The sequence below is a fragment of the Phyllostomus discolor genome, chromosome 7 (assembly GCF_004126475.2).
Source record: "Phyllostomus discolor isolate MPI-MPIP mPhyDis1 chromosome 7, mPhyDis1.pri.v3, whole genome shotgun sequence".
NCBI lineage: Eukaryota > Metazoa > Chordata > Mammalia > Chiroptera > Phyllostomidae > Phyllostomus > Phyllostomus discolor.
This window is the reverse complement of record NC_040909.2, coordinates 4002055-4026853: the sequence shown is the minus strand read 5'-3', so window position 1 is coordinate 4026853 and position 24799 is coordinate 4002055. Positions and strand designations below refer to the sequence as shown.

Below are 24799 nucleotides of genomic sequence, written 5' to 3'. Positions count from 1 at the left end.
GGACACCCATGTCCTGGCTCCAGGTCTACCACCAGCTCGCTGCGGGGCTGAGGGCTGGGTCCTGACCTCTCTGGGCCCCAGTTTCCCCGCAGATCGGCCGAGATGACCTGAGGGACCGAGGCCCCCCTGCTGTCCTCCCAGGCCCGCCTAGCCAATTCTCTGCCCCTCCTCTCTCAGCCCCTGGTCCCCCTGCCCTTCCTCCCTCTGCACGCACCTGCCCCAGACCAGGAGCACAGACAGTGTCCTGTCCCCTGCCTGGCTTTACCGGGGGGGGGGGGGGGGGGGGGGGGGACGCAAGAACAGGGAGGGGAGGGCCACGGCCCGAGGCCACCCCGCAGGGGTCGGAGGAGGCGCAGCCGAGACTGAAGCCCGGTCTCCCCTCCAGTCCACGTTCAAGAACTCCGCTGCCTCCTCTGAGTCCCAAGTGCCTTCTGTCTCCTTCCTTCCTCCTTCGTGGAACGAAACTGGGGCATAAAATAAAGTGGGCTCTGCTGTGTGGTCCAGCTTGCCCCATGTCCCGAAATGCCATCAGGGGAGGCTCAGGGGCCCAGGGCTGAGCTGAAGACTCACTAGAACAGCTGCCCCCAAGGGACAAGCCCTCGGCCTGGGTCATGGGAACCCTGGGTCACCCCGCTCGCTGGCACCTACCACCTGGGTCACCTCACCTGAGCGCAACGAAGGTGTGGGCTGTGGGGACACCCAGGGAGGAGCTGCTGTGCTGTTCAGCAAGGCAGAACTTCACCAGCACAGCACTACCCCGTGCCAGGCTTCCCACTGCACAGACGGGGAAACTGAGGCTCAGGATGAGGGCACCTGATCCCAGGGAGAGAAGCTGGCTGCTCAAGCCCCCGGTAAGGCTGGCTGAGCCTCCTGCCTCTCTGCCGCCTCCCCGAACCCCCCTCTGTCCCCAGAGGCTCTCTAGGGCTCACCCCAGCACGGGCCTGATGGAGTCCTGGGCAGTGGGCAGGGGAGCCCGGGCTCGGGGGGCATCAGAAGCCTGCCCCAGACGCGCCGGTCCCTCAGCCAGAGCTCACCCCACTCCTCGGGGCACTGTCTGGGCTCCGCCTGGATCGCAGGGCGGCGCCCAGGGGGCTGAACTTCTCCTTTCCCAACCACCTGCAACAGTTCACGACAGCACATGCCCGTGGGTCCGAGAAAACTTGGCGGAGGCAGACGGACCACGCGTGACCGACTTGGCAGGCTCACCTCCGCCGTCGCGGGTCAGAGCTGGGGAACCCCAAAGACGAAGCCCCGAAACCCCAAATGGGAGACGGAGAGAAACTTGTGGGGACACATGTTTCCCCTGGGAACCTGCAGCCCAGGGGGCCAACTTGGCCACAGCGAGCCTTCCAGCCCACGAGTCCCCCCTCCCCGGCCGCCATGCCCGGGGCCCCCCCTCTACACACATGGTCCCGCCCTTTGGTGCGGTTTTGACTGGAGGCCCAGGGGGTGTGAGTCCCACGCCTCCTGCCACGTGTTCTCCATCTGCTGAACTGCGGACCGTGTGACAACCCCACACTCGGGGCGGGGGAGGCAGGCCCTCGGCAGTCTGTCCCCAAAACAAACGAAAGGAACCTGAAGGAACGTGGGCTGCATAGGGCGAGCAAAGCGTGAAAAACGCTGTAAGTCACGCATGCCGGGGCCGAAGGAGCCCACGCGTGGTAGATGCCGAGAACCGAGACGGGGAGGAGGAGGAGGGCCTGGAAGAGCCCGTCGTGCTGGCCTGGAGCAGGGGCCGCAGTCTGAACGCGTGGCTGTCCACATCCACACAGGGACACAGACGGAGACGGGACTCTACCTAAGTGTGTGTGCACGTGGGTGGGCACACGTGTACACGTGTCCCCACATGTGTCCCCTGTGAGAGGCCCAGAAGCAGTGGGCACACTCAGCACCCAGACCTTGGTAGCTAAATGCCACCTGCCAAGAAATGGAGCCCGAACTCCCCGGAGAAGTGGCTGGTTGCAGGAAGGCACCACGTGAGCTCAGAGGACCCCGCGGCAGGAAAGAGGGTCGTGTCCAAGGGGCACGACAGCCAGCCCGAAAGAGCTCCCCGTGGCCAAGGCCGGGACAGCTCCAGCAAGAAAACAGATAACCATCGTGTGGCGACGCAGAACCCAGAGAGCAAGTGTCCTTGAGCCCACAGAGCAGACCCGGTTCTTCCTTACAGAAAACCTTCAGTTAGCCAGTGTGGACGGACTGGGGGGCAAGAAGAGCCCCCCTAAACAGCACGGCGATCCAGGCTGCAGGCAAGCGCCCCCCGGGGGGGGGCGTGCAGACCCAGGGGCAGGAGTCTGAGGAGAAATGGACTCTTTCTCCGCCTCCAAGTATCTCCGCCAAGAAGCTGATCACACAGAAAAATGGCAGCTTCCCAGGGAAGGGACCCTCACCCAAGGATTCAATCACCAGACCCCAGGATGTGCGGCTACCGTGTCCCCCGTGCGAGGTGCCGAGAGGGACACGCCCTTTCCGTGGCGTTCTTCCTAAGGACCCGTGACCTCGACCTGACCACAGGAGAACACCGGACAGACCCACACGGTGGGACGCAGAACACAGCAAAACCGCTGACCGGGGCTTTACAAAAAGCGTCAAGGGCGTGAAAGACAAGGAAGGACGTTGCAGACAGTGTCACAGATTGGGGGAGACAAGGAGACGTGGCCACCACATGCAACGTGGGGTCTCCGATGGGACCCCGGGGCGGAAAAGGCACAGCGGCGTAAACACCGGTGGAAGGCAGGCCGGACCCTCGCTGTGCCGGATGGCACTGCTCCAGCGCCCGCGACTCAGCGCCGGTGTTTGTGCTCCGGTTCGGCTAGATGATAACTTGAGAGGAAACGGAGTGAAAGGTCAGGAAATTGCTGTACTATTCTGGCAACCTCTCTAAGTCTAAAATTATCTCGAAATAAGAAGTTTTTTTTTTTAATGCTATCATACACTCCTCAGAGAGCTTACAGACATCACAGCAACAATGAAACAACAGCGAGATGTTATTTGGAAAGAAAAGCATCAACACATGGCAACAAAACCAAGACCTCTCCTGATTAAAAGACAGAGAGACGGGGAAGCTGCAGAGAACAGAGAGAGAAAAGCCAGGGCTGCGAGTTGCAGGCTCTGGGAAGGGAGCGGAGGAGAGGGGAGGGCGGGAGGGGTCCGAGAACTCGTGCAAGAAGCGGCCTGCCCACCGCAGTGCCTGCTGGGTGGCCAGGAAGAAGGGGACCGGGCCGCCAGCCCTGGACTTCCCAGCGCTGGGCACCGGGGAACGTTTACAAGTTTCTGGAGATGAAAACGACTCGGTCACCTCCAGTGGGGCTGGGGCCCAGTGACTCTGGGTCTCCCCACAGCCACTCAGGAGGCTGGAAGGATCAGGGTGCCGCCTTGGAAATTGTGGGGTGGACGGTTTCCGGGCTTCTACACCCACCTAAACTCTCGGCCAGGTGTGGGAGAGAGGGCCAGCTTTCTGAGGCCTCCCACGGACCTCCTCCCAGGAAGCCCTCTGCAAATGCTCTGTATCCACGTGAGGGAGAAAGCCGGACCCCAGGAGAGCAGGCCGCAGTACCCAGGAAAGGGGGAGGAGGCTGTCTGCACGGGAGCGAGACTTCCCCGGACGGTGCGCTCGACAGGACCCCAGATGCGCCTGCAGGCAGCAGAGGAGGTCAGAGGGGAGGGTGGGAGGCTGAGGTGCGGCAGAATTACTGAAGGTCCACAGAACACCACGCACACGCACACCGGACAGTGTTACCCGCAGGGGAAAAAGTGTAAAAATTGCACCCAGAAGTGTGAACCAGGGGCTACAGCGCTGCTTATCATTTGCCCGATCAGGACAGTGCCCCCCGAATCTGGACCTGACCCTGTCTCAGTGCGGTGACGAAGTGGGGGACCAGAGAGCCCGGCCCCGGCCCCCGCCCCCGCCGTGGGTGTCCACGGATGGGGCCCAATACCAAACCACTGTGAGAACCACCAAGAAGCAGCGACCCAGTGAGTCGCTCAGAGATGCGGGCTCTGAGACCGGAAACTGAGAGCCACGGGGAGCTGGGGACGGGGAGGAGGGACGCAACACGCCGGTAAAACGATCGCTCTGTACTACGGGCATGTGTGACACCGATTTTAACACTGGGCCATTAAAACTCCATCTAGGAATGTAAGAAAAAAAATACGAAAGGGAGAGAAGGGTGGGGAAGGAAGGAAGGAAGGAAGGAAGGAAGGAAGGAAGGAAGGAAGGAAGGAAGGAAGGAAGGAAGGAGAGGGAAAGCGATGCAGGCAGAGGGGTGGGAACGGGGCGGGGTGGGGCTGACCGTTTCACAGCCCCCGCCCCCGGCTCTGGCTCTGAGACAGGGCCCCCCCCACCAGGGCAGTGGCGGGTGTCACACTCTGCTGCCCGCACCCGCACCCTCACCTCCGTCTGCCCTCGCTGCAGATGAAGACGGTCAGAGGTTTCAGCTCCCTGGGAGCGGGGCACAGAGTCCTCAGAACAGGCTCCCCCTGGTATCGGAGGCCCCTTGCTCCCGCTTCTGCATTTCCCAAGCCAGACCACCCACCCCAGGGAGGAAGAAGCCCCACGACTTGTCTGGGCAGCCACGGGCGCGCCCACGGCCTTCGAACCAACCTCGGTGCACACCCGTGCTGGGGCCGGCCCCACCCCCTGGGACCCAGGGGCAGTCCGCCTGGGGCAGGACGGGAGGGAAGTGGGCAGGGGGAAGGGACGGCCTGAGAAGGGGGGCTGGGGCTTGCGCATGTCCTCAGAGGCCAAGGCGTTGGACCCAGACCCTCTGGGTGGGCTGGGTTCCCCCCGAGGGTCTCAAAGGGGAAGACGGACAGCCAGTCGAGTCCCCAGGACAGGTGCCCTGTGGCCCAGGCCCAGGACCTCCCTGCTCCTGCGTGCCCCACGGGGGTCCCAGCCCCCGGGGTGTGATGCTGCTCCCAAATTCACCCTGCTGTGCCCCAAGTGCACTGGGTGCTTGCCACAGAAGGTGGGTCCCCCAGCCCCAGGGCTGCACACCGCCTTTTCCAGCCCTGCCCAAGGTTTCTAAGCGGGCTCCGCGGGTGAGTGGGCTGCAGGCGGCAGAAACGTGCCTCCTGGCACAGCAGAGGGACACACGTCCTGCCCGGGGGTCAGTCTGAGCTGGGAGGCAAAGGCCCAATCCGATGCCCCTGACCAACGAGGGAGCTCGCCCGACCTCCGGGGAGCCCCTGGCCTGCACTGGGGTGCAGCCACTGGCCCCACAAAGCAGTGGTCTGACGGGGAGACACCCTGCATGCCCCGGGCGTCCTCGGCTGAGCCAGGAGGCCGTCGGACCCTCCTGGGCACAAAGGAGAGCATTTCCAGGGCCAGCCTCCTGCCTCCTGCCTCCCCTCCAGATGCCTCCGGACCTCCGTTCCCCGGAGCAGCTCCGGCACCACTTAGCAACAGAGACCATTTACATAATGCACCGAATGTGAGAGCAATAATGGCTGGGGAAGCGGGGTGCCCGTGAATGGCTCCTCAGGAGGAAAAATACCTGCTCCCACACCACCGCCTCCCCACACGGAACGGGGCCAGAGGCTGCCAGGAAAGCAGGTGCCTTAAGTGCTTGGCTGCCACCAGAAGGGGCCTGGAAGCACCAAGCCAGCCCTGGAGATGGAAGGAGCCCAGGACAGAGACCCACGTGGGAGGAAAGTACCCAAGTTTTGAGTGCAAATCCACCCAGCCGTGCTCCTGGAGCCCACGTGCCTGCTGGCCTGGGCCCTGCACCCGGGGCCTTCCCGGGGCCTTCCCGGAGGAGGCGGCGGCGGCGCTCTGGCAGGTGAGAGCTATAGCCGGGAGTCTGGGAAGCCAGGTTGCAGCTGCCCAGGAGGCGGCCATGCTCGAACACAAAGGCAGCGATGGAAGGAAGGGAGGGGGGAATACATAAAAATTACTGGCACGGTAATTGCTTTTTATATAAATGATCTTTTTAAAAGCTTTCCCCTGTGTGAAAGTCCCTCTTCAAAAAGAATAAATTCACGGCACACCAATTTATTCTGCGCCTATAGATGGAGCATAATGAAGGCTCCTCCATCAACACCTGATGGGGAGACAAGTAGCTCCCACTTGACCCAGCCTCGGGGTCCCCCTGCTCGAGGACAGGGAGTGTCAGGGCCCAGGGGCCTGTGAGGGGCTGGGGCAGCCCCTCTGCGGCCATCGGTGCCCCAGGAGCAGCAGGAATCAGGACAGGGGCCAGCGTGGCCACAGGAGCCGGGGAGCATGGCAGCCCTCCCTTTCTAGGGACTGGGGAGGGGAGGTGCCCGGCACGCCCGGGGGACCAGGCCCCACTGCCCGCAGGGCGTGTGGGGGAAGCTGGCAGGTGACAGGGCACCTGGGGCGGCGAGTGGGAGTGGCTGGTCCCGGGCTGGAGGAAGCTCCCTGTCGATCCCGGCTCTGCTGTATCCTGCAGGCCCCCAGCGTGTGCCCTGGACCTCAGGAAGGTGACATTCGGTGGACCCCAGCCCGGGGCAGCAAGGGCTGACCCCCTCCCACCCCAGGAGGCCCAGAAGCTGGAAAGGAGGCTCCTGTCTGGTGCCCCTCGCCAGCCGCAGCTCTGTCACCTGTGAGGTGACGCCCCGCCTCTGCACAAGGCCTGCGTGCTCCACAGTGGGGGTGCTAGGTCGGCACCCACCCCGGGGCGCAGACACACAGGCGTGAGGACACGCCCACCAAGGCCGGGCAGCTCGCCCCCCGGCAGGGCCACTGAGCGCACACCAGCCGGAGCGACGGGGGGGGGGGGTTGTTCGCTGAGCCGTGCGCGGGCACGTGGTGTGTGCGCGGCGTGTGTGTGAATGGGAGCGCCTCACCCACAACTGCGATTTCCCAGCCTCACTAATTAATCAGTTTAGCTCTCGCCTGCTCTGGTGACAGAGCTCCCGGCGGCGGCCTCCTGGAGCCCCGCCCCGGCCCGTGGGGTGCCCGCTCGCACCTGCGCACAGAGCGCAGAACCACGCGTGCACTCAGCCACACGCGTGTGTGTATACGCTTGCCTGTTCACACCCCCACACAGCATATGCCTTGCACACACAGGCCTGGTCACACACACCCTACACACACACAGCATTTCACGCAGGCCCGACCTCTCCCCTCTGGAGACCCACAGGCACTCACCTGTTCACACCCATGTGCACACATGCACACTCACACATGCTCGTCTACATGTACACACATGCTCACGTTCCCACACGCAGCATCACGCTTCTCTCTTCCACGCGTGGTCGGCTCCGCTCCACGTCACACAGGCCTCCGAAGGTCGGAGGCTGTGTCCCCCCGGTGAGTCGCAGCACCGAAAACCAGCAGGTGCGGGCTGCCTTCTGGCCTGAATGCCCATGTTCGGGCGGGGGGCGGGCGGGGACTCCTGGGAGGCCTGGGCGCGGCCCTGCCCCTCTGGGCCCAGCCTCCCTGCTCCGTGTGACGGGCGACTGGACGGGGCCCCAGGGCCCCGGCAGCCTCTGCTTCTGCGTGTGCCCGAAGGGTGCAAAAGCAAAAGGTGCGGAGCCTCAGACACCACCACGGGCCTCAGCACTGACCTGGGGGGCTGCCTGGGGGAGGGAGCTGTGGGAGGGGTTCCACACTGAGGAGAGGTTGGGAGGGAGTGGGGTGCTCGTGGACAGTGATGAGAGGATGAAGGAGAAGAAGCTCCGAAGTCCAATTGGGGGTAATGCGTGGGTGGCTGGGGAGTGCAAGCGCCCCGGGCTCCCCCGGCCCAGGCCACAGGCCTTGGCCAGGCCTCCGAGTCACCCTGGGAACAGCCCAGCCTGCCCTGTGGGGCCAGCTCCTCTCCTGAGCCCTTCTCCGAGGCCCCTGCCTCTCCCAGGCCATCGGGCCCCTGAGCTCTGCCTGGAGGCGCTGGGTCCCAGCTCCCACCGCCCTGTGGGGCAGAGTCAGAGCCCGCCGGCCCCTTCTCAGTCCTCAGATGCTTGTGTGTCACCGAGCAGTCGCCCGCCAAGTTCCTGCTCCCCGACAGCCTGGGGGGTACCTGCTGCGGGCGTGTCCTGCACGTCCTCTCAGGAGGGGGCCCGGGGTGCTCAAGTCCCGGGGTCAGACGCCTGACCCCCTGTTCATGAGAACCAAGGACGGCTGAGGAGGGGCCTGAGGAGCCCGCCCAGGGCCCGCGCTCTGCCTCAGTCTCCCCCACGCAAGGAGCCAGCAAGCCCCCCGCAGAGGCACCGGGTTCCAGGGCTGAGAGAAGTGGGGGGCTCGTGGGGGGCGCTGTAACCGGCCCCTCACGCCAGATCCCCGCTCGCAAGGAGAGGGAGCCACGCTCAGGAAGGGTGCGGGGAGCCAGGCTCAGCCTGTCTCCTGCCTGCTGCCCCTGGGCCGGCCGGGGTTTGTCAGAACCCATTACTTCTCTGCCTCTGCCAAGCGCTCGGGGCTCCACGAATCCCGGGCAAGTGTCCCCGTGGCGGCCACCGATCCAGCAACAGACGGGGGTGGAGGAAGAGGGAGGGATGCAGACGGGGTCGGCCACCCCTGGGGGGGCCCAACACGGAAACCAATGCGGCCCCCTGTCCCCGGCCCCCACCTCCCAGCCTCGACCGTGCAGACCAGCCTCCAGCTCTGCACACGCAGCCCTGGCGCCCCTCAGAGGTGGGGGCAGGGGCTGGGGTGGGGACAGTCTTGCTTTAGGGAAGTCTGACAAACACCCCAGATTTCCAGGATGGAAGGGCTGAGGGGTGCCCCCTTCAGGGAAGGCGCCTGCAGCGACCAGCATGGCCCCGGAGAATGGTGCCGCCCGCCCATCCGCCTGCCCGCCGGCTGAGGTGTGGTTGCAGCTCTGAGACTCCCTGAAAACCGAGGGACCCCCGTCACACAGCCCACCTGGGGCTGCCCGCTCAAGAGCGTCTGCCTCTCAGCCCTGGTCTCGGCCACTCCATCTCCTGGCCCCCAGCCTTGCCTGCCCAGGGCCAGGACCGGGGCATGCCCGGAGGCCGGCAGCTTCCGACCTCCCCTGCTCCACCACCAGCCAAGCTGAGCCCCAGGCTGACCTCCCAGCCCATCGGGGCTGTGAGACGAGCCGCCTGACGGTTGCCTGGTTTGAGAAACAGGTCCCGGGGCTCCTCTGGGGTGTCAGGGTCCTTTCCTCCACCTGCACCCGCCTTCCCCAGGGGCGTGTGGGCAGCTGGTGCCCTGGGCTCCTGGCCCAAGAAGCCACCCACCTTTCCCTGGCCAGTGGCCCTCTGACCTCTGTGTTCTTCCCAGCAAGGTCCCCAAGAGGTTCCGCCGTGATCAGCAGGTGCCATGGACTGAACGTCTCTTTCCCCCAGATTAATATGTAGAAACCTGGCCCCCAGTGTGGAGGCATGTGGGGGTAGGCTCAGGAACGGAGCGAGTGCCCTGACAGAGGGGACCCTCGGCAGGTCCTCGCCCCTCCCGCAGCACAAGGCTGCAGCGCAGAGGCGGCCGTCCGTGGACCGGGAAGGTGCCTACATCAGACACCGGCTCTGCCGAGGGGCCTCCCAGTTCCTGGGACCACGAGAAATGCGCCTCTGTTGTTCGCACGCTGCCCAGGTCAGACAGTCTGCAGGGTCCCCTTGGGGCGGCCCGAGTGGACGAAGATGGCGGGGCTGAGGGCCCGGATCTCCAGACTCCTGGGCTGGGACGAGCAAAGAGGACACCTTGGGCGTTGGAACTTCCCAAACCTGTGGCCAGCCCCCGGAGGGCGGGGAACTGATAGTGCAGGGAGGGTGTCACAAAAGCACCCCCACACTGGCAGGGCTCTGTCTGCCGCCCTTCCTCGCGCCTGCCCTTTGGAGACCCTCGCATCTCCCGTGAGCACAGGAGTGCTTGGGTCCCCAGTTCACAGATGGGGAACCAAGGCTCAGAGGGGCAGGACAGCATGCCCCGGGCCCCATGGCATGGGAAGTCCAACCATTCCTGCCCCTCCTCCACCCCCACCGCTCAGCTGAACCTGGCACAGGCTCCAGGTTCAAGTTCCAGCTCTGCCACTTTCCAGCTGTGGGACCTCAGGCAGGTTCTGCCTTCAGAATGCACATGCAGCTCTTCCCTCCCGCTCTGAGCCGTTTGTTCTCTCTCTTCGGGGGCGCTGACCTTCAACAATGTGGCCCCACAGTGACCCCTTGGAACGAGCTGGAAGCCACTGGCCCCTCGCCCATGCCTATTACCACCAGACGTGGCTCTGCTGATTGCATCCAGAGGTGCCTCTCCCACAGACCTGTCCCCTCCACGACCACGAGCTCCACGGGGACCTGGGCAGCACCCTTGAGAAGCTACCAGAGAAGCGCGGTGACCACCCAGCGGGACTCCCCGTGCCGGCCTGCCCTGCCAGACTCCAAGACGGCCAGGGTGCGACCACCGGCTCACGCCCATGCCCCCTCTGGGGACCACCTTCCAGACACTGCTTCCGCCACCTGCTGGGAGGCTGTTCTCACCCAACACCCTGGCACTGGGCGGAGCAGGGAGAGGACCGGCCTGGGAGAGGGGGCAGGAGCAGAGGAGGGCCTCAGCCCAACCCCAGCAGCCCCAGGGGGGAGGGAGGCTCCAGGCGGCTGGTGCCCGAGGAAGGCAGGCAGACATGATGAGCAGGTTCCCCAGGGCTAGGTGTCTCGCTGCAGCCCTCCCCCCACAATGACCTCCTTGCGCCCCCTTCTCTGGGAGGGGGTGCAGGAGACCCAAGCCGGTCTGCTGGCCCCGGGCAGGAGCTCCTGCTGCAGCTGAAATGGCTTTTGAAAAGCTTCTCATAAATGGAGTTTTCTCCTGCGGGCGACAGGGGAGCGTGTGCGGGGAGGGGGCAAGCGGGAGGACGGCAAGCTGCCCCCAGCCCCAGTCTCCCACCCGGTGACAGGAGAGAGCACCCCCAGACCATGCAGTGTGTGGGGGCTGGGCCAGAAGGGGCCGCCCCCAGGACAGGGTCTGGGAAGGGGAGAGGAGGGGAGCGGGCTGGCTGGGGCAGGAGTAGGGGGACGGCGTGTGGACAAAGAAGGGGTCCCCGCCGGGTCCGGCCAGGCTCCCATGTATCTGCCTGTGTGCATCCAATTATGCTCAAGTGGCACCCCCCCCCCCCATGCTTCAGAGGCCCTCTCAGGAGCCCCCTCAGCCCACGCATCCCCGCTGGGTGCTGAGCAAGAGGACCATATGGAGGGAATAATAAGACAATTAACTTTCCATTAAAGAATAATATATGTGGGTTTTTAGGGAGCCGAGCGGCAGCGATCCCTACCCGGCAGCATATTTCACACCCGCGCCCCCCACCGCCGCCACCCTGACGCACCACATCCGATCACTGACGCCGGGAGAGCAGGGCGCGGGTCTCACCGGGCGGGCGGTGGCGGCAGGAGGGGGTGGCTGCAGGAGCAGCAAGCACAGAGCCCCTGGGACAGAGGTTTGGGCGCTTCCGGGAGCCTCGGGGAGGGCCAGGGACGGGCCTGGGGGGGCTCCCTCACCGCCCCCACCTGCCTCTGTGCACATCGGCTAGGACAGCTGCGACTGTCCTTCCTGCGGGTTCGGCTGGGCCAGGGCGTGGTCTCTGGGGGCGTGGTCTCCTGGGGGCGTGGTCTCTGGGGGGCGGGCGGACCAGCGTGTTCTAACAGGATCTGCAGCTGGGGTCTGGGGTCACAGGGCTGGAGCTCCCCTTTCTTGTCCCCTGCCTACTTCTGTCCCCTGGCACCTCCCTCACCCCGACAGGGTTTGCAGCTTCCCTGGTACTCCTGGACCCCGCTGACCCCCAAACAGGGGCCCGCCACAGCCCTGGCCAGTCCTCTCTGAGCCAGTGTGAGTGAATGTGCGTGGGGTTCAGGAGCTGGTGGTACCAGTGAGGGTGGGGGGTGCGGAAAGGCCAGTCCCTAAGGCACCTACACAGGGACCTTGTCCCCACCTCTCTGAGCCCCTCAGGAAAGGGGCCCCGAGTGGCCAAACCTCGGTCCTTGCCCGGGGCCAGCTCCAGCTGTAGCGCTCTGCAAATATTAATTACACATTCCCCGGGGCGGGGGGGGGGGCGAGCAGATGGGTGTGGGGGCAGCCGGGGGCAGACAGGATGGGCTGGGACCTCGCGGCCTTCCCAGGTTCAAAAGTACCACCCAATGGAGTGGGGGGTGGGGGTGCCGGTCTGAGTCACCGTGACCCTCCGGAGAAGCACAGCAGTGCGGGGGGTAGGGGGGGTGCGGGACACTTGGGGACAAGGAGCTCCCAGTCCCAGGGCCCTGCTCTCAGCAGTCCGGGGACGGCGGGGCGGGGGGTGGGTGGGTGGGTGCGGCCCCAGGGAGACTCCTGGCAGGGCCGGGCCTGCACCTCTGCCCTGGTACCCCTGCCCCACCCCACCACCACCCAGGACTGGCTCATGGGGCCCCCGGGTGGGACTGACCGGTGGAGACCGTCGTCCAGGACCTTGGTCTTCCCCTGTGTATGGCAGGGCCTGAGGGTAAGCAGAAGCCGGGCGAAGGCCCACACAGGGGCTGAGGTGGCCAGGGGCATGGGCAGGGCACCAGGCCATTTCTGCTACAACCTGCAGGCCAAGTTTGGGGGGGGCTGCTGTCGTGGACTGAGAACGACCCTCGTAGGTCCAGACTTGGCTTGAGCCTTCCCAGAGGGGGGCCCGTGGCCCCCAGGTGTGGCCGTCTCAGGTCTCCGCTCCTAGCACAGCTCTGGCCAGGCAGCCTTCCCTCACCTCCAACCCTCCTCCCCGGACAGAGGGTCTTCTAACCTTTCTGGGGCGCCCCCCCAAGGACAGTGTCTCCCGCAAGTCAGGAGCCCATCGCAGGGCTGCTGTACCTGACGAGCACTGGTCCTTCCTCGTGTCTGACTGCGGTCTCTCCTGCTTTGCCTTCCCACAAGGTCTACAGAGTTGTCACCCTTCTGCCCTGGACACCCCGTCGGGAGGGGGTAGTCCCCTGGCTGTACCCAGCGAAGTGACCTGGGCTTCAGAGTGGGGAGACGGGCTGTCTCCCCACCCTCCCCCGTGCACCCCCAGGCAGGCACCTGATGAATTATTCATCCTGATCCGTCTCATTATGTAAATGAGCCTGGAGCCCAAGCATATGCTCTCTGCTCTCCCCCCCAGGATGGGGACAATATGGCGCTGACAGGGGAGGGGAGCGGAGGGGCTTGGGGGGGGGGCGGGCTCAGGAGACCTCGCTCAGCCTCCAGGGGCTCTGCGAGGGGCAGGCTGTTCATGGCAAGAGCACCAGGGGCCAGGGGCAGGTGAGGCTGGTTATGGGCTGGGTGGGGGGACAGGGCTCGGAAGAGTCTAAGGATGGGGGTGGGAACGGCACCTGAGCACCAGGCCACAGAGGGAGCTCCTACTATGTGCTGGCCCTGGAGTTACACGAGAACACGTGATGGGGTCTTCACAGACAGACCGCACACCTCACCAAGATGTGCCACGGCCCCTGACCCGTGAAGGGCCACAGGCTTCGCGCAGCCGCGCCCCCACGGGTTCGTGGTGGGGGAACGGAGGAACGGGCCCAGGCAGGGGGAACGCTCCCCAATGCCACCGTCTGCAGTTTCTGAGCCCTTGCGGCTGCCGGCTCTTGCGGCGTCCGGCTTCGGGGGGCGGGGCCGCCTCTGGGACTGGGACGGGTGGAAAGGGCAGGCACTTAGGGGACAAAGGCCAGGGTGGACCGGAGTCCAGGACCAGCCCAGCTGCACGGTGTTTGAGGCACCTCGGAATGAGCTCAGGGTGGCCTGGGGAGGGGGTTGGCCCCCACAGGAGAGCCAGTGCCCGGGCCCACAGGAGCTTGCACAGCTGGGTCAGGGCTCTGCAGCGACATCCCCCTGACCGTTGGAGCAGGGCGTGGGCGGGGCACACAGCCTCCCCCCAGTGCCCTGGACAGGGGCCTCGGTGGCTGGGCCCGGGTCAGGGTGGGAGCCGACTGGTGGGGTCAGCCCTTCGGCTCACCCAGGGCTACCCTTCCCCTCTAGGACTCTTCACCAGCTCCCCGGCCGCCCACCTCACCGGAGGGCCCTGGGCCAAGCAGCAGCCCCAGAGCTGTCAGCGGGAAGGAAGAGGCTGAGGAAGCAGGTGAGAAAAACTGGAGCAGGACAGAGGGCCACCGGAGAGCTGGCAGCCGTCCGCAGGCACAGAGGTGCCAGGAGGAGCCGGGAACGCCGGGTCAGCATTTCTCCGCTGGCTGCGTGGCCCACCACAGCCACACCCCGAGTGGCCCCCACTCTGGCCCGGTTCGGCTCCCCAGGGCTTACCCTGCTCGCCTTCCTGAGAGTGGGGCATTGGCTGATGTGCCCCCTGGAATGGGGGTCAGGAGCCCGGGCCCCGCCTCAGCCCTGCCGCAGCCAGCTGCGTGACCACGGCCTCCGCTGGGTGGGTGGGGGCTGGGAAAGACGCACTCATGGATGAAAGTGCCTGGAACTGCTCAACCGCCCTCGGAAAGGACAGGGAGAGCACCTCCTAGGAGCGGATGTGATCGGTGAGGGGGTTCAAACCCGACTTCTAAAAACGAGCGTCAGTCTGTCCACAGCCGTCTTCGCCACCTCCTCCTCCAGCCAGGCCTCCCGGCCACGCTGGGGGTCAAGGATGAGGGGCGGAGGAGAGCCCAGGAGCGCACAGTGGGTCTGCTGAGCTGGGAATCCACCTTGAGCTCTCTCAGACAGAGCCGAACCTCAGGCACGAGCTGCGTGCGTTGCTCTGTTACCGGCAGACCTCCCGGGTCTGCGCTGCCCGTGACTGTGAACTCACGGAGTCCCCCAGGTGCGGATTCACAGCGCGGAGGGTTCTGGGCTGGAGGAGCGCGGCTCGCTCCTCACACGGGACACGCTTCCTGTCCCGACGTGAGACTCGGAAGGGCACACGACACGCAGCCCACGGGGAGCCCCATTTCTTCACAGCCCTCACGCCGCACCTGGCGGTGCCCACTTAACCCAGTTCGTGCTAGGCACCATCCCCGGGCATCAGCCGGCTCTGTTCCGGAGCGGCTTCTCCTGCAGCACTTTCTCGGAACGCCCTGCCAGCCTGCGAGCGCAGCGCGGCTGAGTCACCGGGAGTTCACAGGAAGGGAGTGGGATGGGGTTACTGCAACCCAAGCCCAACAAGGCGGCGGGGGGTTCAGGGGCAAGGCCACTGGGGTTGGGGGGCGCACCCAGCCTGTGGGTGGCTCTGACCTCCAGGCTAGACTCCCTCTCCCCGCCACATGACCGCTTCGCCGGACACCCAGAGGAGCCCCATCCTGGGCAGAGGCCCCGCATCCACAGCCCGTGCCACGGCCACCCCATTTCCTGGGCACCCGCTGCTGACCAAGCGTGGTTTAAGGACCAAGGACAACACCCCCTGGGGTCGCTGCCCCACGGAGGTTCCGTCTGCCAGCCTGGCCCTGACCCAGAGGGAGGACAGGGACACGGGGGAGTGTCTCGTCACCGAGCCCAGGCCCGGACTCTCCAACAGCAACTCCATTCACTCCACTGTTCCCGGGACAACCACGGGCAGGGGACGCCTGTCAGTCCCCGGCCGGCCCCCGGCCCCTCCCAGAACTCAGCTCTCTGAGCCTCTGCATTTTCCCATAAAAAGTGATGGCTCGGGAGATGGACAGAGACACATTTTGCAGCCTTCTGGGGGTGGCGGGTGGCCTGCTCTTCACATCACTGTTTCGAACATTTACATAATCTCCCAGGATGAATGTGGCCGCTCCATCAGATCAATCACCCCTCCCACCCCTTGACCCCTCACCTCACCCAGCGCCCCGAGAGGGCTTTCAGCTCATCTCGCCTCACAGGCCAGGAGCGGGCGGCACTGCTCCCCTGGGTCCTGCGGCCTGGGCACCCCCCTAGCTCTCGGACAGTCTCTCTGGCTCACAGGCACAGCTGCCTCGGTGGGACCCTCCAGGGCCTGGCCTCCCGCCCCAGATGCCACCTCGAACCCTGACCTCGCCCACCTGACCGCCTGCAGCGCCTGACCCCAGGGCTGACCTGGTGCCACTGCTGTGCAGTCACCTGGGGCCAAGCCCTGAAACAGAGGGTCCGACTCTGTGTGTTTTACCACCAAACCGTCCTCACTCCTCCTTTCGGAAGTCCTCCCCCCATTCCATTCCCACGTGGAAGAGGGTCCGGGAAGGGAAAGCCGGGGGCGGTGGCGGCAGCAGGCTTACCTCCCGGAGCTGCTGGACGCCCCCAAAGATCCGCATCACGCCGTCGATCTCCTGCTCCAGGCGCCGCGCCCAGTGCTGCATCCTGCGTGCAGAGAGCAGAGAGGGGTCAGGAGGGCCCGCCTGGTGCTGGAACAGCCCAGCCCCGCACCCAGGGGTGCCCGGTAGCAGCCACTCCTTCAAAAACCAGCATGCGCCCACAATTCCTTTGAAACCCAGGCCCGGAGGCCCAGGCACTGGCGGACAGCAGCGGGGGGCGGAGAGCGGACCGAGGTTTAAATGCACAGAGTGAGTCCGGCAGCTCCTGGGGCTGCAGGGACACTACTTACGGGGAAGAGCCCGCCCTTGCTGCCGCCGCTCTGAACACGGGGCTCTGGGCACCGGGGAGGAGGGGCGCTCAGGGGAGCCAGGGGGTGCCTGCTGGATCTAGGAGCCTCCTGGCCCCAAGGCCGGTTGAGGTCTGGGGAAGGGGAGGGAACATGGGGGGCTGCGGCCACCCCAAGCTGCACCCTGGGAAACATGCTTATCTGAGGCCCCTTGCTGCACACCCACCCCGAGCCACCCACCCGCGGGGCTGGTTAAGACCATCTCACCCCTTTCCGGGAACCTGGCAGACCCCGTGTTCCTTGGCCCTAGCCACCAGCCTGAGCAGGCCTCCTTCGCACGGTGCCACCTCAGGGGGCACGAGAAGGACACACGAGAACAGGCGGGTCCGGGGTGCTGCCCAGGGGTCCCCGGCGCGGACAGGATGTACGGGCGGTCACACGGCCCAGTGTTCTCAGCCCACACCCACGAGCAGGGGCGGGATCTGGGGAGAGGCCTGGCCCAGGCCCTAACCTGTGCCCCTTGTCCAGGCCGTGCAGGTCAGGTGAGCCAGGGGGCGGCGGCCAGAAGCAGCCTCCGGTGCTTCCGCTGTGCCTGGGCCCCCTCGCCCTGATACAGCGCAAGAGGCAGCCCAGCCTCCCGATCCCACGGACACAGCGAGGGCTCACGGAGAAGTACCACAAAGAGTTAAATACGCCGAGGGTCCAGAGGGGGGCCTGGTGCCAGCCCCCCAGCCTCCGGAGAGTCACCCCGGAGCCACGGGATCTGGGAGACCGCACCTGGCCCCAGCGCCGGCCCCGGGCCTGCTACCTCTCTGCGCCCCCCCAGCGCCATGGGGTGCCAGGACCCTTCCAGCTCCGCGGGTCAGAGGGGCTTGCCTGCACCCCACGTCTCTCCTCAGGCCGCGGTGGGGGCGGGGCCTGTGCCTCCGTGTGTACCCGGGGCGGTTGGCATGGGAACTCAGAGCAGGAGGCAGGCGGATCACTAATTGCAATTTGCCAAGCTGAATGTCAGGGCCATGATGAAAAAAAAATCAACATCAAAAGAGGTATTAACTCCAGCTTGTTGCTGGCTGAGCCACGGCCTGACGCCCCCCTCCGCTCCCCACGTCGGGGGACGCTGACCCCGAGCCCGGACGGAGGCCAATCGGGCCCCGACCACCAGCTGCGGGAGGGCGAGGCCGGGGCAGTGGCGAGCCCGTTTGGCCCTGGCTCCCGGACACCTGGTACCAATGGCTCGGCCCTGGCTACAGGCGGACAGTGTGGCAGGCGGCTGATTTGTGTCCCTGAGAGAGAGCGAGGGGTAACATCGAGATGGGCGGCCGCACAGTCCTGTGTCCAGCTGGGCAGGTAGCCTGGGAACGGGTGAGGTCAAGAAGCCAGTCTTCACAGGGAACCATTAACTCCGCCCCGGCCCTGACCCTGACCCTGACCTCAGCCACTCACCAGTCTAGGGGACACAAAGCTAATCACAATCCTTCCCGAGACTATGATGGACCAGCGCGCACCCAGGACGTATGGACAAGGTGTGACGCCAGCATGTCACCTGCTGTCTTGCTTTAATCCTCACAAAGAAGATGAGGAAACTGAGGCAGAGAGGCGTTGGGTGACCTGCCCAAAGTCACCCGCGCAGGAAGTGGTAATAAACACAGAGCTGGAGCCAGCAGGGGGGACAGCGCGCCCCTCTCGCAACCCCGCATCCGGGGTCGCCCCTCGGGAGCTGGCGACCGCCCTGGCGGGAGTGTTTATAACCTGGCAGACACCACCGACCTCAGTGCCCTCTGTTCCCCAAAGGCGAGCTGCGAACAGCCACCAGCACGGCCCAGACCCAGTCCCGGTGGCGGGCTCTGTCCCGGTGAGTCTTTAGGCCTCCGGTTCCGGGGTTTCACGGAGAAGCAAAGGACCGCTAACGAGGAGAGCAGGTGTGGAGGCCAGAGTTTTATTTGCTCAGACAACACATTATTGTTATTATCATCACCATCATTCATTTTACAAAAAGGCTATTTTAACTCTAAAAAGTGTTTTTAAAAGAGCCAGATCTCAAGGATAAAGTTCAGTTCCTCCCCAAAACATGCCCTCTCTCTCCCGCCATTCGTCCCTGCCTTCCGCACCCACACCCCCTGGCCCCACGCATGCACACACTCACCACCTCCCCACTCCCACCCACAGGCTGAGCAGCTCTCCACTCTGGTTTGGGCTGCGGGGACCGGCCCACCCATGACACACACACCCGGGTCGAGGGGTGGCTCCGGCCCTTGGCCTGGCGCACGGGGGCTTGAGGGGGAGACCCAAAGCCCCCCTGCACCGCCGGAGACCCACACGCCCGGCACGCCCGTCTGATTATTCACCCCCACCAAACCGGGTCAGGAGGGCGATATGGGTTCCTAGAACACCAGAGACCCCTCATCTCGTCTTCGCAGAGAGGAGGCTGTCGGTTCTGGGTCTGGGTGGCCGATCAGCACCAGCTCCAGGGGGGGTGACAGAGGGGACGGAGGAGGCCAGGAGTCAACTGAGCACCTGCGGCATCCTGCCCGGAGCTGGAGACGCTGCCCACCCACTGACACTGACCTGGCAGGCACATGCCTGCGCCCCAGAGGGAGGGTGTGAGGGCTCTGGAAGGACCCACAGCCCCTCGGGCTCACAGGCAAAGGGACCAAATCCTGCCTGGGCTTCCACCAGCCTGGGCCCCAGTGCCTGGCTCTGCCAGTGCCTCCCCGGTTAGACAGTGGGGCCCACGGGCCAGCCTCCCAACGGGCAGACCCGCCTGCTAGCCTCCCGCACACCCCTGACTTTCCATTCCCTTCACGGAGATGACGCTGCTCGTCTCCAAGTGTCTCCGAGTGCCGAATTAGCGAGTCGGCGAGGAGAGAGTGTCTGGGAAGAGGCACGTGCAGCCGGGGCTGCAGCCGGCACGGTGGCCGCTGCGGGCGCGGGAAGCTGGGGACGCAGCCAAGCGCTACCAGGCCCTCCGATGTGCCCGACCCCGGGGGGGGGGGGGCGTTGAGGCACTGTGCCCGTTTTCCAAATAAAACGGAGGCCACTGGCAAGGCCAGGTGCAGGCAGGGCCACACGGGACGGAGAAGCGGGACCCACACCCCCTCGGCCCCCACGGCCCCACGCTCCCAGGACAGTGAGCCTCCAGGAAAGCCGCCTCCGTCGGCCGCATGACCTTGGAGAGTTCTGCCCCACAGGACCCTCCGCTTTCCTGGCTGTGAACGGGGGCACTAATGAGTGGCCCAATGACAGCCAAATCCACATGGTAACCTCGATGGGCAGTATTATTATTGGGCAGTCCCCTGAGGGGTAGATGCTCCCCCAATCCGCCCACCCCCAGCACTCAGGGAATCTCCCATGAGTGCCTGCCCGTGAGGGGAGCAGGTGCGGAGGGAGGGGGTTTCGGGGAGGAGTCCTTAGTGGCTCCCTTCAATGCCCCAAGCTGAGAGCGGCCGGGGCTGCCCCGGGCAAAGGTGCCCGCGGCCCAGCACCTGGATGGGCAGGCGGGGGGCAGCCCGGCAGGAAGAAGCTGACGCCGTGCTGGGCTGCGGGGCGCCAGGCCTTGTTCTGCAGGGCAAGGTCGGAACCAAGGTGTGAGGAAGGAGGCAGCGTCACCCTCAGGCCAGGTGTGGGATGAGGGTCTGGGGCTGTGGACCCCCTTCAGCCACAGACCCCCCCCCCCCAGCCAGAGGGCCGGGAGGGTCGGAGGCCGTATCCAACCGCAGAGCAGCCGGCTGGGGGCCTCCGCTCTGAAGCCTGTGACACAGAACCCCCCCACCCTGGAGGGGGGTGAGGCAGGGCCAGGGGCGGGGGGGGGGGCAGGAGAAGACTGGAGAGGAAGAGGAGGGGAGGAGAGGGGGAGGGGAGCTAAGGGCAGAGAGGGAGGGGGGCGGGGAGAGCCAGCGTGCAGATGCAGCCGCACAGATTAAACTGTTGCCAGTTGTTAATTTTATACATGAAGTTGTTGATCAGAATGTGATTTAATTGTACAGTATAATCCAGGATTTTGGAATAAATTATGCAGAAAACTCATCTATAATTAAACAAATCAAAAAACCAGAGACAGGTGACACGGCAGGTTCACCCTCAGAGGGCACGGGTGGGGGCGGGCGGCCGGACCCTGCAGAGGGGCAGGAGGGGAGGGCGGCGGGCAGGGGCGGCTGGCCCGGGGGAGGTGGAGGCCTAGCAGGGCCGGGGCCCCAGGACCCCCCTCCTCACCTCCACAGGCCTTCTCCCCGCTCCCAGGGAGGCGTGTCTCGCCATCCGAGCCCTGCTGCAGGCTGCCTCTACCAGGCAGGCTGCCTAGAGAAACCCCGTTCCCTCGGGGCTTGGGAGGCTCCCCTCCAGCAGAGGGTGGGACAGCAGGCGGAGGGAGGGGTGGGTGGCGGGACAGCGCGGGGCTGGGGCAGGTGCAGGGTGTGGGGAGCGGGCACGGCGGAGGCCGCTGGCTGCCGAGGGCGCCGTGAACCGCACCTGGCCATGGTGGGAGCCCACGGCCCCCTGCTCCTCCGGTGGCAGGCCCGCAGATTACCTCTCCCAGCTCTGGGGGAGGCGACGGGTTACAGTAAACTGCTCTTTAATTACTCTGATTACATTTCAGCTGCCCAGCCGCCTCCCACCTCGGTGCCTTCCAAAGAGGAAGAAACAGAGGCAGGGCAGGAGGCAGGGGGAGGGTGCAGAGGGCCGTCTTGCTAGGCTGACCCGTCCCACTGCCACGGTGAGTCCCAAGAGCAGCTGTGGGCCCTGCTGACGCAGAGGCCGGACACGGCGGCCCCTCCCCCAGGCCCCACGCAGCCCTGCTGCGAAGGGCAGGAAGCTCAAGGCTGTGCCCTGGGACTGTGGCACCTCCAGAGACAGCTTCCCAGGCGTGGGACAGCTGTGCCCCGCCCTTAGACCACGGTGCCCTGCGCCACTGGAGACCCCGACACAGGGGAGACCCCTCGGGAAGGGCAGGGCTCCTTCCTGCTGGTCTGTCCGGGAAAGAGGTCTCTCGGGCATCAGCTTCTTTCGGGGTTCAAAGCCCAGGGTGGGGTCCCCACCCCGACTTGATCACAACCTCCCAAGAACAACGGGGCTGGCAGAGGGCAAGTCCGGCCAAGGTCACTGGCTCCCGGGAGGTCAGCTGGAATCAGAGTGCCTGGAGGTGTGCAGCCCCGCCAGCCCCGGCCCTGCACGGCACAAACCACGGAAGGGAAACTGAGGCAGGGGGAGAGGGGAGAGGCTCATGCCTGTAATTCACGGTGGGACAAGGCTTCCAGCTGGCCAGCCACCCACCACTTCACAAGCAGGTAAACTGAGGCGCAGGGCTCAAAGCGATGGGCTCGTCTTCAACAGACTCGTGACTCAGCTACAAGGACCCCTAGTGCGGGCAACACCGTGCCCCCAGAGCGCTGTCCCCACCCCCGCCCGCCGTCCCTTGCACACAGGGACCCCGCAGCGCTGGGGGGAGGCTGGCGTTGGCGAAGCTCGAATAGGTCCACATCCTCTGGCCTCCACTGTGTGTCTTGGGACCCTGCCCAAACACTGCTCCTTAATGAGGTTATTAATTATGGGCCATCCCTTCCTTTTCTCTTCCGGGGTGAAAGCTCTCCCTTCTAGTTGGCTCTCAGCTGGGAGGCCATGCACCTGCGCCCCTGCACCCCCACTAACGGTGAACAGTCACCCAGCTGTAATCAGGGCTCCGGTCCAGCCCAGTATTTACTCCTGATAGCCTGACGGGGGGGAGGGGAGGAGCCAACAGGAGGAGGAGACCAGAAGCCGGGGAGCAGCCTCACCCAGGGCAGGGAGGGCCCGGCAGCCCGCACAGCCCAGAGAGAGCTGGAGTGTCCAGCCTCACTCAGCATGCGGCCTCAGCCTCGCTCCCCAGGACCAGTGTGGCTGCTGGGCCCACGTGGGCACCGGCAGTCAGGGAGGACTGCATGGATGAGGCAAGCCAGGGGCGTGAGGTGGGGAGGACCTCATGGAAGGCCCGCCTGAGCCTCACTTCTTTTTCTGCCAGTTCGCTGTGTGACCTTCGTGACCACCTTGGCTTCAAGGTGGAAGCAGCAGCTGTCACACCCACAGCCACGGGCAGCCCCGGGCAGCCAGCCCCTCGGCAGGTCCCAGGTCCGAGCTTTGCTGCAGCAGGAGAAGCCCGGAACCAGGACCACGCCGGCTTCCAAGGGGGTGCAAATACGGGGCACCCCTGAAGCACCAGGACAGGGGCTGGAGAGGGCTCTGGAGGGGCCGGGAGTGAGAGGAGCTGGCGGAAAGGGTTGGTCAGCGGGAGAGGTTGGCCGGCTTTGCCTGGCTGGGGCGGGGCTTGGGGCTGACTCTCTCTCCCAGCCCCCGCTGGGGACCAGGCCTTGCCCCTGTCCAGCCCTAACTGATCGCACAGCAGCTGGACCACGCCCCGGTCCTCCGAGGGGAAGCTGGGGCACGGAGCAGCTGCGCGATGTCCCCCAGGTCTCTCTGCTAACGAATGCCAATCAGGGTGACGCACACCTGTCCTCGGGTGCCGGCCTCGGATGTCCGGCTGCCGGAGTGGTCACCTGGAGAGCGGACGGGCCTCTCAAACTAAATGGGCACCAAACTGAGGCCCTGGGTCCTTACTCTTTGGCCCCTGCCCTGGCTCAGTGTACGGCAGCTCCCTCGGCTCAGGCCCGAAGCCTCGGGGGGACCTGGAACCTGCTTCCTGTCTTACCTGCATCTCGTCCGTCCGTCAGGAAGTCCTGTCGGCTCCCCCTTCACACTGGGCCTGCATCTGTCCCCCCGCCCTGTCCCCACCCCCGGAGCAAGCGTGGCGGTCAGCTCACTGGCCTTCACACTGCACGCCGTGGCCGGAACACGCGGTCCCTCTGCCCGCATCAGTCATTCCTCCTCTCACCTCCTTCAGGTCTCTGCACTTGAATCACCTGCTTGAGGAAGCCCCCCATTTTTAGCTGCACCCCTCCCCAGGCAGCGGCTGACCCCCGCACACCCTCCCGGGGGCTGTTTTAGTCAGTACTCCCTTCCGCCTCCTCCCCCTGGGCTGGGAGCCCTGTGGGCGCGGGCCCCTGCCCCCCGGCCTGGGAGGACAGGCTCCGTGCTGAGGGGCAGCCCCCTCCCGGAGTGCGGGAGACCCCCCCCCCCCCGTGCCGTGCCCCGCCGCACGTGCGGAGGCCACAGGAGCGGGCAGGTGGACTGCGCTGCGGGAGCGCAGGAGGCCCTCCTTTCCCTGGCTCCTCTCCGTATGAATTATTGAAGCTCATTTATGACGGGCCTGCCCGGGCCCGTGGCTCCCGTGCATAATTCATGGCCCTCCCAGAAGGGCCAGGTGCTGGAGCAGCCGCTTCTTCCAGGAAGCCAGAGAAAGTGCAGGGAAGGGGCGGCCCACCCCGGGCTGTTCGCCCCCCCCCCCCCCGCCCGCCGATCTCTGTCACCGTGAGCAACGAGCAGGATGAGTTCGTGACCCAGCAGAGGCCTCGCCAGGGCAGAGCAGAAGCCAAGGATCCAGGCCAGGGGCGCAGGGTGTCTGCCAGCCGCTCCGCCCAGGTGCCACTGCCTGCTCCCCAGGCCCGGGGCCTCCTGCTCCAGTCACTGGCACACACCATGGGCATTTGGGATAAGTGGGAATTTAATTCCTGCCCAGGCCCACGTAACAAGCAGGCAAACTGAGGTTCCCGCTTGGCATTCAGGAGGTGGACATATGGACAGAGCCCCAGCCGGGCGCTGGGACGGGGAGCCTTGACCAAGCCGGGGCTCGGGGGCTGCACTGTGCGGTAAGGGCACCTGGGAAGGTCACCAGGTGAGCTGAGGAGGGCCCGGGAGCTCCAGCAGCTGAAGCCTGACTGGAGGTGGCAGGACAGGCCCTGTGTACTTGTCACCAACCCCCCCCCCCCCCCCCGGTCAGATTGTGTCATTCGTGTGTCCCCATTGCCCTCCGGCACATCCTCCCTGGTAGGCAAACCCAGCAGGGCTCACCGTCGACACAATTCTCTGTAGGTGTCCCCAACCTTTTGCAAATTCCCTACTAGCTCATTCCTCATTCATTCGTTCATTCATTCATTATTCATGCACTCATTCATTGATGTGGTTATGAGCCAGGCTCCAGGCTGGGCACTGGGAGAAGGCACAGGGGTGAGCAGGCAGAGGCTGGCCTGCCCTCGGGAGCTCGGAATCCAAGCAGAACAGACATCTGATCTGATCACCCAGGGAGCCTTGCGGGGTGGGACGCACGGCGAGGGAGGGGCCTGACCCGGGTGCGGGTGGCCCTGCGGGGCTGGAGGGCCACAGGACACAGCACACGCGAGGCCCAGCGGGAGCTCTGCCGGATCGATGCCCCGGAAACAATGCGGCCAACCCCAGGCATCACGGCAGGCTGCCCTCCCACCCCGAGAATGGCAGGTTCCGAGCTCGAGAGAGCCTGTCCACGTGCTGGTGGAGGGAGGCAGGTGCCTGTCGGGGACGGGGGGCTCGGG

General features: G+C 65.5%; 1 protein-coding gene across 2 annotated transcripts in view; it reads right to left on the bottom strand.

The window, feature by feature from the left end:
* CACNA2D2 (calcium voltage-gated channel auxiliary subunit alpha2delta 2) overlaps nucleotides 1-24799 on the bottom strand; it is a 122516-nt gene that overhangs the window by 84313 nt on the left and 13404 nt on the right. For both annotated transcript variants that reach the window (XM_028517890.2, XM_028517891.2), the window contains exon 2: nucleotides 16048-16129. In XM_028517890.2, the coding sequence (XP_028373691.1) occupies nucleotides 16048-16129 (82 nt within the window). The remainder of the gene's footprint in view (nucleotides 1-16047; nucleotides 16130-24799) is intronic.